The sequence below is a fragment of the Zootoca vivipara genome, chromosome 12 (genome assembly GCF_965207765.1).
Source record: "Zootoca vivipara chromosome 12, rZooViv2.hap1.1, whole genome shotgun sequence".
Classification (NCBI taxonomy): domain Eukaryota; kingdom Metazoa; phylum Chordata; class Lepidosauria; order Squamata; family Lacertidae; genus Zootoca; species Zootoca vivipara.
Window position 1 is genome coordinate 38319030 of NC_142595.1, and position 23394 is coordinate 38342423.

Sequence of the window (23394 nt, forward strand, 5' to 3'; positions counted from 1 at the left end):
TGGATGTGAAAATGTTGGGAGGAGGGCCTGGCGAAAGCCCTCTCAGCACCCGCAGTCCAGCGCCGATAAGGAAGACAGGCAAGGGGAGATAAGCAGCCGAGGACGTCAATAAATGTTTGTCGCCTTGCAGATGTGCAGATGCTCAGAGAGGGACCTTGCTAGCCTGGTCTGGACGCAACTGCTCGACAAGACCATTGGCAGGTATGGCAAAGAAGCCACCCCACTCGCCCCCAATCCACCCGCTTGCTCTCTGCCAGTGCTGCCCTTCCCTGTTGGTTTTTTGCTTTTCAAAAGGGTGGGGGCGGAAACAGGGTCGGGAATGGCGTTTTTCAGTGGGTAAGGCTTTGCTCCATTCCGAGTCCCACCTTTTCGTCTCTTCTTTTTCTTTCCTGTGATAGAGGAAGGCAGAAATTTGAATTTTTTAAAGTGTTGGCTCTAGCTGTGTGTATGTGTGTGGCATGCCCACTGTTTGGACTCGGCTTCAAGCAGCAAAAGGTCTCAGGCCAGCACTGCGTTCCCTGCAGGACAGCTTGGGGAGCTCTGGCAAAGGGTCTTCTGCAATTTAGCAGCTGAGTGGCAGGCAGAAATTCCACAGGTGTAGTATGCTGCCTTCATGCCAGAGGAGGGGAGCTTGTACCCACTGCAACCAAGAGCACGGAAGCTCTGCCAGAAAGGATGTTTCAGCCACAGATAAATCTAATGGGGCTAATAAAGTGAGCCAGTCTTCCTCTCCCCGCTGCTGCCCTCATGCATTATGAAAGCTGAAATAGGCTCCTGTTTTCACCCCTGGGGGCCAGTCATTGCCTCTCAGCCTAACCTACCTAACAGGGACATTGTGGGGATTAAGTGTTGAGGCGGGAAACCATGCACACCACCTTGGGCTCCTTGTAAAAAAGGTGGGGTATAGAATAATAATGGGGTATAATAGTCGAGATGCCTTCTGCTGTTTATGAAAAAAACTCGCGACAAACCAAATTAATAGTAGAACAGAACTTTATTCTTCATGAGGCCTGTTGTTGTTGTTGAGTCGTTTTGTCGTGTCCGACTCTTCGTGACCCCATGGACCAGAGCACGCCAGCCACTCCTGTCTTGCACTGCCTCCCGCAGTTTGGTCAAACTCACGTTCGTAGCTTCAAGAACAAACATGATAACATCATGAGCACATCATGAGGCCTAGGAGAACATGAGATGTTCTCCTAGATGTTCTCATGAACATGTTCTCTAGGAACATCTAGATGTTTTCATGAGAACATAATGTTCTCATGAGAACATCATGAGGCCTAGGAGTCTGCAAAGCGTAGTAGTAAGCTCTCCAGCAAGGCCTCTGAGCCACCTGTTTGTCTGTTGCCATATTTAAAAAAGTGAAAATCCAGACACAAAATTTATTGAGCTTTTTTTTTAAAAAAAGAGAGAGCTATTTTTAAGGAAAATCCCGAAATACACCCTTCTGACACGGGTCAGGATTTTCTCAGTCATTCCAGAAATTTCAGCATGGGCCTGGCTATGTATGTGAACACTATCTGAAAGGGGCCAACTGCCAGATATTTAAATGATGCTGCGTACATTGCAGGAGGTGCCTGGAATTTGCCCACCAACTGTTGCCATTGCTTTATTATTATTATTATTATTATTATTATTATTATTATTCTGTTGGGAGCCACCCAAAGTGGCTGGGGAAACTCAGCCAGATGGGCGGGATGTAACTAATATATTATTATTATTATTATTATTATTATTATTATTATTATTATTACCTGAACAATAGGCCAAGGAGGTAGACAGGTCACCGACAGTCAATGTTAGTTTTCATTTGCAGCTATACATATACATTTACACATGCAAAGACCTCGTAAATCTATGCCATCTTTTGTTTGCTTTCTGGGCCATGCATTTCTTCTTTTTTGGTGATGCATACTTACTCCCCTCTTGCAAGCGTATGTTGATTTGAGAAGTGGGAAATATCTGGTAGCAAGTGCCACTACTTATGTTAATCTCTTCTGGGATGGTTGTAACTTAAAAAATTCTGGTCTCCCAATATATTTTTTTAATAGCTGAAAAACAGATGAGCAGGTGGGATGGGAGTGGGTGGGCAGAGAAACAAGTCTGTTGCTGGAGTGTGCTTAACCTAGACCACCACAGAAATGCAACTTTCTATTTAAATGTGTCCTTAAATTGATACTTTCCCTAACAAAATATGTACTTAGATATGCATTCCCTGTGGAACGCCCTCCCATCAGATCTCAAAGAGAAAAACAACTACAGTACCAGATTTTTAGAAGACATCTGAAGGCAGCCCTGTTTAGGGAGGCTTTTAATGTTTAATAGATTATTGTATTTTATTTTTCTGTTGGAAGCCACCCAGAGTGGCTGGGGAAACCCACCCAGATGGGCGGGGTATAAATAATAAATTATTATTACTGTATTATTATTATTATTATTTCAATGTATACATTTTAAAACCAATTTTATCCTAAAACACATGTTTTGTAATGCATTTTAAGAACTGTATTCGACCTGAAAAATATATTGCATTTTTTGGAGACATGCAAAATCTGAGGGCGAATGATGTTCCAATTTGTATATTAGTCTGGGAGGTGCAAATTAGGTCAGTTTGCTTAAAAATGCAAAGCAAATTACTGTAAATTCTCCTCTACCCCCGTGTGACATTGGGAGAGCCAGTCACCAGCCCCTCACATGTCATGTTGTTTGGCCCTGAGAAGCTTCCATGGAGGCTGTTCTCAGCTCTTGCTGAGCTCCACAATCCCGGCGGCCTTCTAACTGCTGGGAAGCTCTGGGTTTGGGACAGACTTCCTGTTTGGTTCAATCTGGCAGGCCCTGTCAATATCCGTGGGCCTTGGCAGATGCCCGACCTTGCTTGGTGGTGGCGCCAGCCGTGAGTTGAAAATGGAGAGCTGACAGCTGTCTAGAAATGATAAGGTTGCCACATGTTGAGGAAGAAGGCCTGTTGAAACATGGGAAGTCCAGTGTTTCAGCCGGATTCTGCACGCCTGGCCACATTCTAGGATTCACCACCTGCAGTCCTGCACCCTTTTAATATGTTGAGCTGCAGGTTGCAAATGCTAATTATATGTATTTAATATATCCCCCCCCGGGCACCTGGTGCAGTTGCTATCCTGCATTCCCACAGACCAGGTTACAGCACCCCCACGAAACTTAAGAAGAAGAGAAGTTTGGATTTGATATCCCGCTTTATCACTACCCGAAGGAGTCTCAAAGCGGCTAACAATCTCCTTTCCCTTCCTCCCCCACAACAGACACCCTGTGAGGTGAGTGGGGCTGAGAGACTTCAGAGAAGTGTGACTAGCCCAAGGTCACCCAGCAGCTGCATGTGGAGGAGCGGAGGCGCGAACCCGGTTCCCCAGATTACGAGTCTACCGCTCTTAACCACTACACCACACTGGCTCTCTTAAAGCAACCAAGTGTTGAAATGTGGTCGGCTGATGACACCGATAGAGATGGGGGTCTTGTGCGGCACCCACAGACTGCAGGGCTAGTGGGGAAGGGGAATCAAGCCCTCGGACCACCTCGATACCACCTAAATAGGGCCGTGTCCCCAAGCGCTGTAGAAATCCTTGGTCCAGATCCTCGGTCAGTTGCTACATGGAAGCCGGTGGAGAATGGCATCGACTCCATCCCTGTGGATGGATGAAAGGGAAAGCTCATCTCCACCCAAACTCCTCTCTGTCCCACAGGCAGAGGCCATAATGAAACCCTTGCAACTGGATAAACATGATGATGGGGCTGAACTGTAGAGATGGAGAGAAATTCATTCATAACCAATTAGGTAAATTCAAAAGCATCAGATTTGCGTTTTCCAAACCAATGAACCAAACACAACTACCCTTTCAAACTAGCACTTCTCTGATTTAAAAGCCTATGATAATAATAATTTATTATTTATACCCTGCTCATCTGGCTGGCCACTCTGGGCGGCTTCCAACATAAATATTAAAATACACTAATTTCTTAAAGATTAAAAGCTTCCCTAAACAGGGCTGCCTTCAGATGTCCTCTAAAAGTCTGGTAGTTATTTTTCTTTTTGACATCTGGTGGGAGGGCGTTCCACAGGGCGGGTGCCACTACCAAGAAGGCCCTCTGTCTCGGTTCCCTGTAACTTGGCTTCTCGCAGCGAGGAAACCGCCAGAAGGCCCTCGGCACTGGACCTCAGTGTCCGGGCAGAGCGATGGAGGTGGAGACGCTCCTTCAGGCTTCCTCAACCTTGGCCCTCCAGATGTTTTGAGACTACAATTCCCATCATCCCTGACCACTGGTCCTGCTAGCTAGGGATCATGGGAGTTGTAGGCCTAAAACATCTGGAGGACTGAGGTTGAGGAAGCCTGGCCTATGAACTGAAGTAGTCGCTGGCTGCCCTCTCTTCTCAATGCATGGATATTTCTTTTACATTTTGTCCTCAGGTTGCTGTTCCTTGTTGCTTTACTGCATATCTCTAGCCCCTGCCCTCTGGAGTTCTGACACTATGGAAACAAGATCTCTTCTCAGGCAAATAATGGGCTACAGCGTGCCTTTTGGCTTCCTAATCCTTTTGGCCATGGCCGCAAATGGTGATGACTCTGCAACCACACACCCTCCAGACAAATCTTCTGCTCCCCTTGTTAGCTCCCCTTTGTCAGCTACCGAATCGTCTCAAAATGCAGCCACTTCCGAGACAATTCATCCGTCCGGAGAACATGGAAAGAACAAAACCTCTGCTGCCTTGGAGCCTCCTTCCGAAGAATTGGCTGCAGCTGCAAAACGGCCTCCGAATGCAACCATCAGCACCACTGAGAGTTCACCCGGCGAAAAGCCAAGAGCAAAACCAGGACAGGCTGAGGGGGAAGGAGAAATGAGGGCACCGCCTAAGTCAGTTGAGCGGAATTCAACCCAAACCCCTGGTAACAGGGGCTGTGGGGCTGGCTGCCGAACATCAACCACCGCATCAGCTGCATTTTGTGGATCTGGTGATCTGACAGTAAGCCTTGGAATCATCATGGCCGTGGTCTTCTCTCTCCTGCTCTCCTTCTGACACTCATCTGACCCCCTTGGTTGATGTGGGGCTCCCAAACCATGAAGTCGGCTCACTCATGGATGTGGTAGGATTGCAGTAATGCTGAAAATACGCCTGGGACATTTCCTCCACTTCCAAACACTTAAGCCCCAAATATAGTGTGTGTTTGTGTGAAATAAATTCTATGTTTTTTGAACGAATCGCTCCGAGATCAGCCCTTTAAGCTCTCGGACTGTGTTACATTGATGAGACTGTGTTCCTCCTCGATTACCTTCCTCTCACCTCAAGACCTTGAAGACCTAGATTAACCCATCTAACTTTGCCGTTTCACCACCCAGCTGTTCCTGCGTTGGTCTTGCCTTATCGACTCCTTTTGTTGTTCAACCGCTGCAGTTCATGGGCCCTTATCAGGCTGCCCCAGACGGGCATCCCTCCCGTGACTTTCGTTTCTTTGTGCCCTGCAGCCTGAAACAAAACTGCCATGCCAGAACTGAGCAAGTGAAAAGCTTCCCTTTGCGCATATCTCGGTGCCCGGAGAAGTTTTTTTGCTCTGCCACCCCTGCTGAGGCCCCACGTGAGCCAGACATCTCATTTGGAATCAACCATTTGGGGGGCATTATTACCGAGACTGCAACAGGGGAGAGAAGGCTTAAATTTGCCTTCCCAATGCACCACGCTGACAGTGGCCACCATGAAGCCCAAGCAGGGCCGTCTCAAGCTGGTTGGGCGCCCGGGCACCCCCCGCCACCGAGACTACCCCTAGAGCCGGGCCTGAGCCCAAGTGTCGGAGCAGTTCATCGTAAGATTGTAGCATTGGAAGGCATCTCAACACACCGCACTCCCATCCAATTTGAATCCATACTGGGCCCTGCTTAGCTTTGCAAATGTGCTAGCGGTTTTCTTGCTGCGCCACTAGGAGTGGGGTGTTTGTTCAGGGACTGGGTGCAACAAGGCCCTGGGTCCAATTCCTTGAATCTCCATGTTTTGGAAGGGGGCCACAATTCAGGGGTAGCTGAGCAGGGAGTCCCATGGGGGAACATAGTGGTTTGTCTAGGGTTTCCACTAGGGGCGTTTCCAAGCCTGGAGATGCTGGGAATTGAACCGGCGAAGTTGTGTGTGCAGAGGGTTTGCTCTGCCACTGAGCTATGGCCTTTCAAAGGTTCAGCTCCCTCTTCCAGCTGAAATACGTAATGGTGGCGCAGTGCTGAAGACCCTGGAGAGCCAATACTGACTAGGCGAGGTGGGCCAGGGGCTCAGTGTGTGCTTATTTTAAAATAGCCCTGGATTCTACTTCTGAAAGTGAAGCAACTAGGGAATCATTTATATTGCCTTCCCAAGTGTTGCTTGGGAAGAAACCAAGTATTCAGTGTCATCAGCTCAGTCCTGGGAATAGATTCAGCAGGCACCCTCTGATTCACCTTTTGAAAACCTGCCCAAAAACCTTTCTATTCAGTCAGGCTTATGCAGGCAATGAAGAATGCATCTTTTCAAAATAGTTGGCTGATTTCTGTTATGTGTGTGATTGTTCATATGATTGTTGAAAATGACTGGGTTTTTTTTATGAATAGTGGAATCTATAGATATTAAATACAAATATATAAATATATAAGCAAATGAATAAATATTATTTGGGAAGTATAGAGGATATTGGGGGAGGATTTTCCTGATCGTTTGAGTTTGCTGTGTAATCATGGGATTGCATTTACTGTTCAAAGGATTTTGACATGTTGGTTTCCTCGGCTTTTACTGGGGAGGAGTTTTGTTCATACTGGGGGTGTTTGTTTTCTTTGAAACAATAATAAATTAAAATGATGATTTAAAAACATGATGTAAGGAGAAGAAGAACCAGACTGCAAATGTTCATATATTTTTATTTTCTTCTTGATTTTTTATTGTCACCCCCCCCCAGCTGTTTTCCTTGTTAAATTTGCAAATAAAAAATATTACAGTGGTACCTTGGTTCTCAAACTGAATCTGTTCCTGAAGTCTGTTCCAAAACGAAGGCATGCTTTCCCATAGAAAGTAATGCAAAACCGATTAATCCATTACAGACTTTTAAAAACAACCCCATAAACAGCAATTTAACATGAATCTTACTATCTAACGAGACCATTGATCCAAAAAAGAAAGCAACAATCAATGTACTGTACTATAAAATAAAATAAATAAAACAGTATTGTAGATTATAAAAAATAAAATTATTATTTTTTCTTACCTGCACTGATGATAGTCATTATTTGGATGGGAGGCTTTTATCCATTTCCGCAGTCACACAATCAATCAATCAATCAATCAATAGCTGAGCTGGGATCCACACAGTCACAAAAACAAATTAACTGAAACAGCCTCAAATCAAAAAACGCAAAATAAATAGCAAAAACAAAAGCACCAAATATAAGCTCCAAAGACACCATAGAACACTGCAATTGGAAACGGAAGGCTTGAATTACAATGGGGGGACGCAAATTAGTAGCACAACAGGAAACTCACCGGGGGGGGGGCACACATGCAAAACAGAGCACATTCCACAAAAAAAGTTTGAAAACTGGAACACCTACTTCCGGTTTTGCAGCGTTTGGGTTCCAAGTTCTTCTTTAACTAAGTAAGCTGTTCGAAAACCAAGGTACCACCGTATTAGATTAGACCAGCGTTTCTCAACCACTGTTCCGCGGCACACTAGTGTGCCGCGAGACGCTGGCTGGTGTGCCGCGACGTGCGGCGACGAGAAGGGCGATTTGCATTGTCACGTGCCTGGCGGCTGCCAATATACAGCACTAACCCGCTGGAAAGCAATATTTCTCCTCCTCTTTCCCAAAGCTCAGTGCAAACGAGCCTGGCAGCCGCCAATACACAGCGCTGACCCGCCGGAAAGCAATATTTGGCAAGTGTTTCTTACAGTCATAATTATAATATAGGGCGGCACAGAGTTAATTTTTTTAACTTTTTAAATGGTGGTGTGCCTCGTGATTTTTTTCACGGAACAAGTGTGCCATGGCCCCAAAAAGGTTGAGAAACACTGGATTAGACAAACAAGAACCAGGCTGCAGACATGGGCCAGGTCAGAAAGGGACCCAGTCTAATTACAAACCTAACTCCACTTACCTGGGAGTAAACTCCCTAGAGTGCAATGCACTTTCCTTCTCAGAAGACAAGGTTAGTCTGGTAGTCCTACATGCCAACACAAGATTTGCATACATCTGCCACAACACTGGTGGGTACAGAGACTGGGGAGGCAACAAAAACGTTTTGCTGCTTGAAATGGGCCTCTAGCCCTTGGGCCAACCATTTAAAACGGGGGTGGGGAGATGCTGTGCTTCTCCCAATGCTGTTGGACTCCAACTCCCATCAGCTCAGGCCAGAAGGGCAAGAGGAAAGGGATGATGGGAGTTATAGTGCTTTAAAACATCTCTTTTAATTCACCTTCATCTATTTCCCACCGTTTCATGGTGGCGTCTGAAGGAGATCACCTCACATTCCATGGCTAGGCCTGTCCTGGTCTTTTTATGTGTTTGTTTGTTATCATTTGTTTTATTTTTTTAAAGAATAGAAAATTCTCAGCAAATAAAAACTGAATGGTGAATGCTTTCTTCAGGCACTGGGCCGCATTCCCTTCCGGGCCACCTTCCCGAGGGCCATGTGGCAATTGTGGGTGGGGCCAGAGGCAAAAGGGGTGGGGCAACAAAGGTACAACCTACCTTCTTAGTGCAGGCGAGTTTCTGCACCTGCTCTCTCACACAACTCTCTTTATCCCCCATCAAGGGAGAGACAAGGCATTCTCAAAGTTTGAGGACATGCTCCAGTCAGACAAAAATATTCAGGGAGGATACAAAGCAGGACAAGTAAGAGATGGAATGGGAGAGTTCTGAGGGCCCTACAGGTATGGAGGGCCACATTTGGCACTCAGTTCTTAGGTTCCCCATCCTAGAATGATAGCAAGGGACACGCCAAGGCAATAATGAAAACATCCAATAAATGGTGACATACTGTCCAATTTTTTCAGGTCAAAAAGTGGGTTGTTCGTCTTCTGGGACGCGCTCCTGGTCCATGACCTGTGCTGTGATCTACCCCTGGAAAAGTGCTTCCCCTCCCCCCCCGGTCGTAATCACCCCCAAAAAATGCATTTTGGGGTGCCATGCAAGATTGTGGCCCTGAAAGAGCACTTTTTCGGGGCGTGATTTTGCTGTGAGATTGCACAGCGTCCCAGCACCCCAAATGCCCCTTGCGATCTCGCGTGAAAAAAATGGGATGCTCTGTTTTTCCCCGAGACACTGATGAACGGGAAGACTGAAGGAAGGGCAACAAAATAAGAAAAAATCCACCGGGGACATTAAAGCATCAATAAAATCTTTTAAAGCTTCCAGTGGGAGCTTTTCTGCAGTGCAAATTGCAGGTATGGGACTCCTCTCAGTCTGAACTGGAACCACGGCAGGGGCCAAGAGGCTTAAAGCACTTCCACCTTCCACCTCTGGATCCACCCACACTACAGCCCAGTCAATTTGTAAAAGAAAATGCTTATGTTCAAGGAGGGTCAATGTTGGGTGTAGCTCGCCCCTAAAGTGTTGAGCTTCAAGATTTTTGGTGGGCCTCAGCAGGCGACTGGCTCCATCCCCTGAGGGAGTGGGTGGGCACTAGGAATGCATTTATCTATTTCATTTACATATCAATTTCCCCCCATACTCAATATGTTCTGGCGGTTCCCTCGCTACGAGAAGCCAAGTTACAGGGAACCAGGCAGAGGGCCTTCTCGGTAGTGGCGCCCACCCTGTGGAATGCCCTCCCACCAGAGGTCAAATAGAATAACAATTACCAGACCTTTAGAAGGCATCTTAAGGCAGCCCTGTTTAGGGAAGCTTTTAATGTTTGATGGATTTCTGTATTTTAATATTTTGTTGGAAGCCGCCCAGAGTGGCTGGAGGAACCCGGCCAGATGGGTGGGGTATAAATAATAAATTATTATTATTATTATTATTATTATTATTATTATTATTATTATTATGGTTCTCCCCCTTTCCGTTTTATCCTGGCAACAGCCCTGTGCATTAGGTGAAGCTGAGAGACAGTGACCAGCCCAAGGCCACGCTTCACGGTCGAGCGGGGATTGGAACCCTGATCTCCCAGCTCCTAGTTTGATGCTCTAACCACTATACCACACTGACCCCTCTCCATTGCGGTTTGCCCAAAGATGGTGGAAGTGGAACCACCGAGACATTATCAGGTCTGAATGTTCTAGAGATGGGAGGAAGACTTAGAGAAGTCACACACCCACACCCACACATACCCCACCCAGTCCCACAGCAATAAGGGGAAGAGGTGCTGTAAGGGGGAGAGATTACAGAGAACCTCCCCCTCTCATCAGGAGCAGTTCATCCCCAAGCAGCCATGAAAGTGTGGGGTCTGAAGGGGCTAGTCAGGAAGTGGAGAGAGAGTGCCAGGTCTCCGGCAGCATGGGAGAGCCCCTGCTCCACAGGCGGGGAGAGAGAGAGAGGCGGAAAGGGGGCACAGGGAAAAGATGGAGCGTAGACCCTTTCCCCCCGGCACCAGAATTAAGGAGGAGGAGAAAGGGGAGGAGATTCACTGTCCCGAGGCTGTTATGTTGGTCAAAGTCGCGAAAAGGGACAGTGCCGGATTCTGAAACGGAATGAGAGGACATGAAACCGACAGCTCTCTACACTGTAAATAACGTGCACCAATAAAGAATCTGTTAAAGACAAGTATGTGGAAAGTCGTTACTCAAGAGTAGCCATAACAACCTCTGACAGGTGCAAAAGGAGATAAGCGCTTGCCAGCTTCAGGGAGCCTGTGGATGCCATACTGATATCTAGATGAATAAAAAGGAACGTTACTGCCCTAGTCTGAAAACCACCACCCACTTGCACAGCCAGTCTGCTTGCCTGGCAAGCCCATCAATCTCATTTTCCTCGGCCATTCTGTGGTTGCGCCTTCCTCTGCTGTAGGGTGCAGGAAGCGGAGCTGAGCAGGGGCTGATCGGGCTTGCTTACTGGAGAGGCAAGTGCGCTCTGCATGAGCTCTGAGGCACCCTTTCTTCACATTTGCCGCCCTGGCATTTTGTGTGGGAGGGTGGATAACTTTGGAGGTCCTTGGTTCCAAGAGCCTCTCGGTCCCCCCACATATCCCAATGTGGGCCAAAAAGGCCCCTCTCACACCCGCGATGCATTGCCAAGCTGACTACACCACTTCCTCTCTCTGTGTGCATTTAACGGTTGCTTCTTCTTTTTCAGTATTTCTCCACCGCCACCTCCTTCTCGGTTTCATTCACTCCTTCCTGCCTGGCCAAGCAGAAAATTGGCGAGGCAAAGGCAAAGCTGAGGCCTGCCCCACAAGAACCTTCCCTCAAAAGGTGGGACCAGCGTTGTGTGAAGCCTTCCTAAGCAAAAGGTAGAGGGGAGCAGGATGGGTGGAAATGGTTGTGGGGAAGGTGGGGTGGCGGCTGCGGAAATGAGAGGTGCATTGTTAAAGTGCGTTTGTTGTATCGTCCACCTGTCATCCCTCGAAGAAGTTCTGTGGGGCATCTATTTTATCTTCACAGCAGCCCTGTGAGGTAGGTTAGCGACTAGCTGAGGCGGGATTTGAACATGGCTCTAAATCAAACACTTTGTCTGCTAAGTAGTCTGCCCTGAGCTGGGATTAAGAGCTGAAAGTGCTGGAAGAACAGTGGAAAAGAGGCTGCTTTATGCAGAGAACCCAACATCTCGACCAAGCGGCAAAGTAGAGAAATCTGCTTCAGGCAGGACCATGATAGAGAGATGGGGAAAGACAGGAATTTGAATTTTTGAAGTGCCGGCCCTAACAGAAGGGAAGTGGTACTTCTGGGGCTCAGCTTCAGGCGGCAAAATGACTTGTGTTGGCACAGGAGTCTCCACAGGACTGCATTGTGAGGGCTAAATCAGGTTTCTGATTTCACCCTTATAATCTAGGCAGCTATATAGCTTTATAGTCTACAGCCACATTTTCCTTCCTGGGTGCTGGCCGCATTTCTTAAACTCTTCGCTGCTTGTGAATAACACATGCCGAAACATGGAAAGTCAGTGATAGTGAAGTCTTTTTCTATAGTGAAGTCTTTTTCTATAGTGATAAGTCACAGGTTCCATGCTGCGTGGATGAGTGAAAGTGCGCAGCCCTCATGTTTCCCCTACACCCGCCTTAGATTACGATATCTCACAGTAGATTCAGAAGAGACGCAGCGGAGGAGGCACAATGTACACACACTTGGCATCTCCTGTCTGAGCTTCCTACGCAGGAACTGACAGAGGATGGTCCATTGTGGTGAGATGTGGGGAATCCCCCTCCCAAAAACCGCAGGAAAAGCACTCAGAGAGGACAAGTTTCTTTCAGGGCAGCCTCTCATGGCACTTCTCTGGCCCCTCAGGGGATGGGATGAGGTAGAAATTCAGATTTATTTGCATTCTAATGAGAAACTTCCTAATCCAGGCTTCTCAAGCCAATGCACAATGAATTATCCTTTGGAATTTGCACCTTTCCGGATTTTGCAATGTAGATCTCCAAACCTAGAAGGTGTGCAAAAATCCATATGTTAGTGCTTCTCCAATTTTCCACCTCCCACATGAATTGTTGAGGGTCTTGACAGACCCCTTGGTTATTTTTTCCCCCTGCCTGCTGTAGCAATTGCAATGCACCATGTTAGACGCTGCATTTTTGTTGCTGCTTTTATTTGTTATACTGTACTTGTTTGTACAGTACTGCACTTTAAATTCCATAGGATTTGATAGACTTCAGAGTGCAAGTGTCCTTTGTGGAGATGCCACAGACCATCTGAATGAAGCTTATGAGCCACTGGTAGTCCGCAAGCACAATTTGGGAACCCTGTGTTAGCATACAGTAGGCATAAAAATGCATATGTTAGCAAATATAATGTAGAAAAATCCATTGTATTATGGGAAACCGCTTACAAAAAAAATGTGGGTTTTTGGAGAGGATTTTGCACTAAAAAAACCTGAGGAATTTTCACGAGCATTTTTTTAAAAAACAGATTGCAATTTGCTGTGGGAATGCAAAGATGTTAATTTAAGACTGGGAAACTGAGAGAAATTGAAATGGGCAGCTATAATCATCCTTTATCCTCAGGGTGGAGGATAAACTGCTCTAGAAGGAATATTATACCAGGATCTTTCCCTGACTTGGAGCCTGCCCTCTTAGAAAGACACCAAGGGAAACACATGAAATGGGTGTCCAAATGGCACTGCAATATTTTTTAGAGGGTTGGGCCTAGCAATGCTTCAGGCAGAGAACTCTCTTGGGCTGGCCGCTGGAACAACACTGATCCTTCGACTTTCTTGCTTGCTTGCTTCTATTTCTATTAATTATGGCAGTATGAGAAAAACACTAGAAAGAGAAGCATCAGGCTGTGGCAGGAAGAGGGAGCGGCCCTTTCCATCCACCCATCTTACACAACTGCCACCTGGCCCCTCCTCTCCCCAGGTTCTCTCAGTGGTCAGCCATTTTGTGGGGCCCCTTCCATTGGCCTCATTTGACCCATTTTTGTTTTATGCTCCTTCCATGAGGCACATTGTGGTTTCCTGTGAAAGGCAGGATAGAAATATAATAAACGTACACAACGCACACAGCAGCACACAGGCACCATTTCTACCCAATTATCTCATTAAGAGAATGTTTCAGTGTCAGACAAGGATACCTAAAGGGCTGTCTCCTTTCGTAGGAGCCTGGCAGCTTGTTAAGATGAAGGAAACGTTCAAGGGTGCAGGGTGACAAAAAAAACCAGGAGCCTCTGAATTTACAAGTAGTTCTCTAATGGCCATAATTACTGTGGTGCCAAGTTGGTTGGCAAGGATATTTGCACTGGGCACATGACTTGGTACGTGAGGGAAATTCTTCAGCTGCAAGTGGCAGCAGGTAGGGCCTTGGGCAGTGCTAGTTTAAGGTTTCAGAGCAGGCCTTGGCCAAGATGTCCCTCAGTGGGCTTCAGCTTCCACTGCATCACCCAGCTCCCTCAGCAATACCACTTGCCCTTGAAGTATTCCCTCAAATACTATGTCATGTGCTCTATCATAACTTTCCAGGCTGCACCCTTGGATGTTTCTTTCTGGAAAGCCTAGCCTGAGTCTTCCCTGTTGATATGGAAGAGCAGCCAGGTTCCCATGAGAGGAAACGGTCCCTTGTCTGAAGAAATTTCTTCATAGCCACCACCAGTTGCCAGCTTCCTATTCAACAGGCACACATATACACACATATTCCTAATCCCAGCTCTGGGGCACGGTGGAGGTATCAGAAGTTGATATTGCATACCCCACAAGTGTCCCAGGGGAAAATGGGGCATCCTTTTTTTATCGCAAGAGAACAGTGGCCATTTGGGTTGCTGTGATCTTGCATGGTTTTGTGGCGCAATCCCCCCCACCCCCAGAAAAGCACTTTCTTCAGAACGTGATCTCACAAGGTATCCCCAAGCACTCATTTTTGGGTGCCTTGCCCAAATGAGTGCTCTTTTTTTGGAGGGGGGTGTTATGTATTAGTGTATATAGTTTTCCCTCAGGTCCTCAGGTCCTTGTCAGTTGTTTTAGGAGGGAACTTTAGCAGGGAACTTTAGGAGGGAACTTTGAATTATGTTTGATACATTGTTTGAGCCAGCCTCTATAAAAGCAGGCCGGCTCAGCAATGCAGTTCAGTTCTGTTCCATCTTCCAAATAAAGTGCTGCTTTGGAGAGATTGCTGTGTCGTCTGCTATGCTTACCCACAATTTAATACTGGCGACGAAGGGGCATGGTGCAAAATCATGCAAGATCATAGCAACCCAAATGACCATGAGGTTCTCATGATAAAAAATGGGGAAATGCAGCCCAGGAAGATGGCGTCCTGGATTTTGGCTTCAAGGTCTTGGAGGGTATGGTATGGCTGAGCAGGTGTCACGGCCCATTCCTGACCAGGGGACTAACCGCCAGCCCTGGCTGCCACCGCCTTTTGCTAACCTTCACTGAGCGAGTGAGGAAAATGTGACAAGTGAGCTGAAGGAGTCGCAGTCTCTGCTAGCCTCTCCTTCTGGGTGGGCATGAGGACTGGGCCATTTGCTTGCTGTCTTCCTCAGCATCCAGCCAGCATGGGATTTCGGCAGGTTTTGGGTTGACTCCTACTGTCCTTCTTACAATGGTATCCCACCTTTCTCTTCTTATGGAACTCAAGGCAGTGTACATGTAAGTTCTCAGCTGGTCTCCCATCCAGGCACCGATCAGCATTGAGCCTTCTTTGCATCCATAAGGGAGTAGACTCATGTGCCTTTGGCGCACCAAGAGCGGGACTTTGCTCTTTCAAATTTCAGTGGCATCCTTTGCAAGCCAAAATTTGACAGCCCCACCTCTCGCCTTCCATTCTGCTCGATTTGCTATATCACAGCTAAACCGCTCCCTATACTCAGCGCCCACTGCCTCTGACCACACCCACTGGATTGGGAAGGAATGGTGGGTATATCTGCCCATTTTCAGTTTCTCTCCATTTCTCATATCTTCAACTCTTCACATTTCCACATCAACTGACAATTTTTAAAAAAGAGTGTGGGTGAAAATTTCAGTGCCCATTTCTCCTAATATACATATTTTTATTTTTATTTTTGCATGCAATTGTGCCTAGTCTACACATTTTTGCAAAGCAATTTCCCCCAATAGAATGCATTTTTGTACAATATTTTCACCCACATGTGCATTTTTTGTGTGCACACTTTGTTGCATTTCTGTACATGTGACTCAGCTGGAGAACCATGCTGCAAAAGTGGCGAGCTGCAAAGGACGGCTGTGTTTTAGTTCATGTATTGTTTCAGAAAGTGCGGATTAGGTAGGCTCGCCTTTAAATGAGGGCAGGATTGAATGGTTCCTCCTTCCCCCTAGTTACCCGTTAGTACTGGATGGCGAGGTGGCGTTGTGAGCGGTTAGCTCTGCCGCTCGTACTACAGGCCACTTCCGTCGGCAAAATGAGTTATTCTTCCTGAGTGGAAAATCCTGGGTGTGGCCCTGCTGGTTGGGGAGATTTTGTCCCTCCAAACCATTGAGTTGGGCAGCCCTCACCAGCTAGGCCACAGCTCTGATGTCCACCAATTTGGATAGCTTTAAAAGAAAATTAAACCCATTCATGAAGGCAAGGCTATCAATGACTAGTTATGGTGGTGACTCTGTTCTGTTGGAGGCAGTAATGCTGCTGAATCCCAGTTGCTGGAAACTGCAGGAGGGGGGAGTAGAGGTGTTGTACTCTGACTGCTAGTGAGAACAGGATGCTGGATTAGATGGGCCACTGGCCTGATCCAGCAAGTTCTTACCCCGAAAGAGCCCAGGCATGATATAACTCTGAAAAATGCATAAGCACAAATGAGATTCCAAAGGTGGCAACTCCATTCTAGACTCTTCTCTGGTTCCCCCCACCCCACCCCAATATATATACAGAGCCTCTCTCCAGGTCCCGAACAACGCCTGGTCTGATAGGGCTCATCTTTCATTGCAGCTCCTGGCATCTTTAGCTCTACCGCTGAGCTCTGAGCCATCACTCATGCAATCTACAGCTTCTGAAATGTTAAAAAAAAAAATGCTCGTGTCTATAATGCATTCAAATTAAAACCACAGAGGAAATCTGGAGCATGGAATCCTGTTCGTTTGTGGTCTTCCTCACTTGTCTTTCTCAACTATCGGCTCGTTCCACACCTTCCTCTTCCGATCCCTGCTTCCTTCCCCCCCCCCAAACCTCATCAGCCTTGCTCCCCGCCCTTTCCTGCTCTTTCAGTTCTTCCTAGTTTAATTTGATTTGGGGGTAAGACTTGAGAAGGCTGCAGAAATAAACTGGTCCTGTCTCCCACTTTACAGAGGACAGCAGCCCTTTGTTTGAATGGCACCTCTGTAGGAAGGCGTGTCCCGTCCAAGTGGCACAGTGAGCTAATTCGAATCTAGACCCTGAACCCTAATAGTCTTAAAAGAGATCCCTTCAATCGGGTGGGGAACCACCAGCCCATGGGCCAAACCTGACCTGCCACAGGTCCCAATTTGGCCCATGAGAGTTGTTTCCCCCCCAAACGATGCCCAGATGTGACTTCACAGTAACTACTGGAAGCTTAAAGGAAAGTCCCGCTTGTTCCTTTGCAAGCAAGATGTGCTCCTGTGTCTTGTTCTGGAAGCATTTTGTGAACATGGGCTGTGCAAAGGAGTTCTCCTCCATGTTGTTGATACCTGCAAAATCTGAGCTATCTCCACCTCTACTAGCTGATTTTTTTTTGGGGGGGGGAGATACTTTTCCAGCCCTATGTTCAGTACTTCCCAAAGGGTCAAGCACTCCACACTGGGCATTAGATATAGGACACAATATAGATTTAAACCTCTGGGAGAAACTCTGGAAAAGAGATTAGAAATTGATTGTGTGTTCTTTTCTGAAAGAGAACTATTTGAAAATGATTCATAGATGGTATTTAACTCCGAGTAGGATGGCTAAGATGTATCAAGCTGAATCAGATACGTGTTGGAAATGTAAAGAAATGAGAAGAACTTTTTTCATATGTGGTGGACATGCAGAAAGGTAAAAGAATACTGGGAAATGATTTATAATGAGTTGAAAAAAATGTTTAAGTTTTCCTTCTCCAAAAAACCAGAGTCCTTTTTGTTGGGAATAACCCGAACAGAATTTCCCAGGTGCCAGAAGTTTATTGATGTATGCAACAACAGTGTGTTCAGTTAGCCCAAGAATGGAAAGTGAGCGAGGTCCCATGTAAAGAGGATTGCCAACTTAAGATGTTAGAACTTGCAGGCTTAACACACAGAATAAGAGAACAAGAAGAACGTATATTTAAAGAAGAGTGGAACATATTTATTGAATATATGGAAAATACGGTAATTGTACTTAGCTGAAAACGCTGGCAGCATTCAACAGAGTTAACATTTGAATGGTGTAAAAGTGGAAAATTGTTTTGAATGGTTATAGTAAAATATGCAGGAATGTATGCTATGCAATATGAACCATGGAAGGAGAAAAAGGGAAGTCACTGGATATTTTAAAGTTTGTAAAACGTTTATTTGGAAATGTAAGAAACTGAAAACTCAATAAAAATTATTTATTGGAAAAAATAAACAAAGGGTCAAGCACCCAACAGTCAAGCTGGCCGCCGGGCGCTTGGGAACCTCACACAAGAGATTTTGACAGGTGGGAGGGACAACCTGCCTGTCAATCACATGAAACCTCAGTGATGTCACATGATTGACAAATGGGCTGCCCTGCCCACCTGTCGACATTGGGCTGTGTTTCTCCACCCCTGCTTAACTGGCCGTGGATCATGAAACACACAATTAACATTTCTCTTCTCTTCTCAGCCCCTCCCCATCATTAATTCTAAATTTTCAGCTATGCATATTAATTATATGTGCCATCGTTTGTTAACTTTTTTTGAATGATGCAGTTCCTCCTTTTCTGGTGATGCATCATTTGCTGCCCTCCTGCAGATGTATGTGGATTTCAGACATGAGAAATGTGTCTGCTTGGTACTCCTGCCTTATGGTAATCCTTTCTAGAACGGCTGTAGGCAATTCTGCCCTCACCCAATCCCCAGGCACAAAATAGTGAGTGCTCCTGTCCACCATATTCCTTAGGAATTCCTCTTGATTGGAGCCCCCCCCTTTTTTTTACGTTCTCATGCATCTCACTTGAAAATACTGCTGGTTCATTTGTTGTCTAGTTTAAAAGAGAATTCACAGATGCCAAGATCCATGTTTGGCACAAGTAGAGATTTGAAATTTTAAACCCAAGCAGAGATTTGAAATTTTAAAAATACACAGCAAAGCATGGAAATAAAGGCTGTTGGATCTTTGAAATATCCCCTTCCAAGATGCTTCCCAAGTCCTCCTCTTCCCTTAGCACAGAAAGAAATTACATGTTTGGGAAGTTAAATATGGTTTACATACTAAACCTTCAAAGATCAGATTCATGTGCTTTCCCATACAGGAGTCAGAAAAAGACAGGCAGTAAAACTAAGGTTCCAAAGTGGTGGATGCATAGCTGTCAAGTTCTCCCTTTTCTTGCGAGGAAGCCTATTCAGCATAAGGGAATTTCCCTTTAAAAAAAGGGAGAACTTGACAGCTATGGTGAATGTTTATTTGCCTAGAAACACAAGGACAGTTTGCAGAAAGCCATGAAGCTAAGCGGGAGCAACCAGCTTAGCCTCCTTGCTTGCAGGAGTGCAAAGGGTGTAATGGGAAGAACAAGGCTTGATAACCCTTTCTCCCAAGATGAGGGAGAATGACCTAAGCCTGGCAGGACAGCTTACTCTGTGGTCTTAACCCCTTCATGCATTAATTAGAGTTAAGCTAGGAGAAGGGGGCGACAGAGGATGAGATGGTTGGACAGTGTTCTCGAAGCTACGAACATGAGTTTGACCAAACTGCGGGAGGCAGTGGAAGACAGGAGTGCCTGGCGTGCTATGGTCCATGGGGTCACGAAGAGTCGGACACGACTAAACGACTAAACAACAACATGTTGGTTATATGGGACTGAGTATCCCACAAATACATCCTTTTATGGCTTCTGTCCTAGATTTGCATACATCTTTCTTTCTTTCTTTCTTTCTTTCTTTCTTTCTTTCTTTCTTTCTTTCTTGCTTGCTTGCTTGCTTGCTTGCTTGCTTGCTTGCTTGCTTTTTCTCTCTTATCCAGCATATATCATGTTCATTTCAAAGCAGCTGGGGAAGGTTGATAGCACAGTGGTTAGAGCATCTGCTTTGAGTGCAGAATGTCCAGGGTTTAACCCCCAGGGCTGGGGAAAAGATCCCTGTCTGAAATCCCGGAGAGCCATTAGCAGTGAGTGGGGAGAGCACTGAGTTAGATGGACCAAGTGGTTTGACTGCATATAAGACAGCTTCCTTTTATGTTACTAGCGAACAACATTTACATTAAAGCAATACAAATCAATTCACCAAATAAAACTAGTTTGCAAAACTAGAGAAAGGGTGCGGTCAGCTCCAGACCTTGTTAAACGCTGGAAAGGAATTTTTCTCTGGGATGCCCTGAGCCAGGCGCCAAACAAGACACAATGGCCTAGGAGATGTCCATGATGTGTAGCTCCACATGATCTGAGCACGAAGTTCCCAACCCATCAGAAGGATTCACGTGTCCCTAATTTAAAAATCCCAGGTGCTGAGATATCCTCTTACTCCTCTCTCCTTTCAGTGCAATCTTCCAGGAAAAAATGTTTTTAAAAAAACTTTTCACATTTTGTTCTCAGGTTGCTGTTCCGTGTTGCTCCGCTACATATCACTAGCCAAGCAGGCCCTGCCCTCTTGAGTTCTGCCACCATGGAAACGCGATCCCTTCTCAGGCAAATAATTGGCTACGGCATGCCCTTTGGCATCCTTATTCTTTTGACCGTGGCTGCACAGGTTGATGGGCAAGTTTCTGCTACTTCAAACACACGGCCTGTGGGGAGCACCTCCTTTACCCCCACGCCAGGTCTCACATCTGAAAGGGTGAGCACAGAGCTTGCAACCTCACCCTCTCCAGCCAAGCCTTCTGCTCTCCCCTTGTCTCAGTCCACTGCTGCAGCTAAAAAAACGTCTCTAAAAGCAACCACTGCAGAGGCTACTCTCCAAGATAGCAGCACAGATGAAGATGACCATAGATCAAGCATCCATCCCTCTACCACAGAAACAGCTGTTGTGGGACAAAAAATTGCAGTCAGCCCTACCACAGAAGCAGCTGTTGTGGGACAAAAAATTGCGACCAGCCCTACCACAGAAGCAGCTGTTGTGGGACAAAAATTTGCGACCAGCCCTACCACAGAAGCAGCTGTTGTGGGACAAAAATTTGCGACCAGCCCTACCATGGAAGCAGCTGTTGTGGGACAAAAATCTGGTACAACCAGTGGCATGGCGAACCCTCTCAATACAACAACAGCCCCTCTCAAGACGTCCGTTGGAAGTTCACTCGGCCTCAAACCAAGGTCAAATTCAAAACAGACTACCAAGGGTGAAGCACGTCCAAGTCCGACACCAAAACAAGATGTGTTAGATGACACCAAAACGACTGACAACCGCACCCTTCGGCCTGCTCAGCGGCCCCCAACCACGACAGCTGTCCCCCAAACACCAGGCACTGCCCGTGTCCCAAGAGCAAGCCCTGAGGAGAAGAAGAACCACACTGGAATAATTGTGGCCGCTGTCCTCTGTGCCCTTCTGCTCCTGATCGTCTTGATTGCTGTCCTCCTTTGCAGGCGAAGGCGCCGCTCTGGCTCAACCAGCTTCAATGAAAGGTGGGCAGGACAGGCAGCGCTGCCAGACGACTTGGCCTTGGACCGGGATGTCGAGCAAGGGGCAGCGCCTGCAAAGGAGGAGGAGACCAAGCGCAACACACTCATCACGTTCTCCGGCAAGCGTCAGTCGAGGGTGCCTTCAGTAGCCATGGAGGAAATAGGCGAGAAAGGAGAGAGAGAGGAGAACCAGAAACTGCTTTGTAGAGATGCTGGCGGAGGCTCCAGCCCAGAGGCTTCTGGGCAGGCAAATGGTAAACTCCCAGAATCCACCATGCAGTCCTCTCAGGAGATCGTGTTATCTCCACCCCCAGCTAACCAGGAGTAGCCTCTTCCGCAATGACCAATGGAGGACACACTTCTTACTGTATGCCCCTTTCTACCCCCCTTCAAGTAGATTAGGACACTCCATTGGCCCTCTCCCCGGTCCGTTAGGAGCTGGTGGAAGGGCAGAGGAGCCCAAGAGAGAAACGCTTGCATCACCAGTGTTTCCGACCACATCCTTTTTCCTGTTTGTATGGTATCTGCAAGGTAGAGACAGTGATCTTAAACCAGGAGTCCTGGTTTCCCAGCCACCTTTGCCTTAGTCTCACCAAACCTCTTTTTCCTTCTAGAAGACAAGGGGTTTGAGCTGTTGCTTTTTCGCAGCTTGGTGTGGTTGTGCAGGTGGAAAATCCAGGGCTACAAAGAGGAGGGAGGTTGTGCTGGAGAAACAAGGGCCTTCTATTTGTAGCAGAAAGTCTTGGTCGCCATTTTCAGAAAGAGGGTAAATTGACGACGTCAAATTTGCTGCAATTTTCCACCACGTCGAAAATAGTTGTGGGCGATGAGCCCTATTATCAGAACCAGTTTGCGGGGGACTTTTAGCGCAGAAGTGCGAATAGGCTAACCAGATATCCCAACCCTATTCTTTAAATCTATATAGGCCAGTGGACATATGGACACTCTTCTTATTTACCGTAATTCAGGTATCATCCCAAATCTTTCCAACCAGACAGCTTACTGCTTTGTATCATATCAAAAGTACATCTTTTCAAGCAGCCAGTGAACGAACCCTTATTAGCCAATTCTCCAGGATCTGTTCCAGGGTAAGCAGAGTATAGATGCTTGTAATTTAAAGTAGACCACAGATAGGAGGAGTGTAGCCAGACTGATGGGCAATATTTATTTCTGGATAACCATTACAGTTAAGTGGGTTTACAACATTACAGATTGTTGCCTCTTTGGACCAATTATCAAGGCATTGGAGAGAGTTCTCCGTGATTTATTTAACCAGGAGTTGAGGATTCTAACTCATTTGGAGTGTGAGGCAACAATTTCCTGAGAGGTAGCAGCAAAAACAACAAAGAGGCTTAAGGCACCATAGAGACAAATGAATTAATAACTTGAATCCTCTTTATCTGATGAAGTGGCTTCTAATCCACAAATACTTATGCCACATACAAAATTTGTTTGCCTAAGATGAAAGAAGCTACACTGTTGTTTTGGCTGAGATAATATGTGGTAATCATCTCATACTTATTAGTACCAAATTGTTAACGATACTTTTGTGAATAGGCACTTAGGGAAACCAAACCAAAGAATCTCCAAAAGTTTTTTATTGCTTTTCTGAAAGCCAGTGTTAGGGCACCACCACAAGACAGATGCTTTAAAATCCTCACAGAATTACAGGTTCCAAAGTTCATTGGAGGAGAAAACATGGCAATTATCCCGGTTTTGCTCCAATTTAAATTTCTGCTGCAGGTCATAATCTGCAACAGTGTTCGCCCGCACAAGCCCCAATGAAATAAATAGGAAGAGCTGTGCAAGAGGCCATCTGCCATTTTCCCAACTTGGCTCTCCTCCATTCACCCTCTTGATAACCCTGTGTAGTGTTCACTTTATATTCAATTGCTGTTTGCATCAATTTGTTGTGTTTCCCCCCACAGATTTATTTTGTGTGTGTTGCCATATCAAAATATATCAATAAAGAAGTTTTACTTTGGTTTAATTTTTTGGAGCGTGGTTTGGAACGATGTCGAAACCCACTATTTTCAATCAGTTCCGAGTGACACGCAGTAGACCCATCTTTTTATATTGTATAATACTAAAATTCAGTTTATTGATATTGAATACAATCAAAC

General features: G+C 46.2%; 1 protein-coding gene across 6 annotated transcripts; it reads left to right on the plus strand.

Annotated features, from left to right (window-relative positions):
- Window positions 1-137: 137 nt before the first annotated feature.
- On the plus strand, window positions 138-23261 carry SPN (sialophorin). Of its 6 annotated transcripts, none has more exons than XM_088655892.1 (3): window positions 138-201; window positions 11266-11422; window positions 20252-23261. In XM_088655892.1, the coding sequence occupies exon 3, from the start codon at window positions 20322-20324 to the stop codon at window positions 21597-21599; it is 1278 nt and encodes a 425-aa protein (XP_088512018.1). In that variant the 5' UTR covers window positions 138-201; window positions 11266-11422; window positions 20252-20321; the 3' UTR covers window positions 21600-23261. The 6 variants fall into 6 exon arrangements, with proteins under 6 accessions (XP_088512018.1, XP_088512022.1, XP_088512021.1 ...); XM_088655896.1 differs by having other exon boundaries at window positions 11266-11384; XM_088655895.1 differs by lacking the exon at window positions 138-201 and adding an exon at window positions 10881-11032.
- The last annotated feature ends 133 nt before the right edge of the window (window positions 23262-23394 follow it).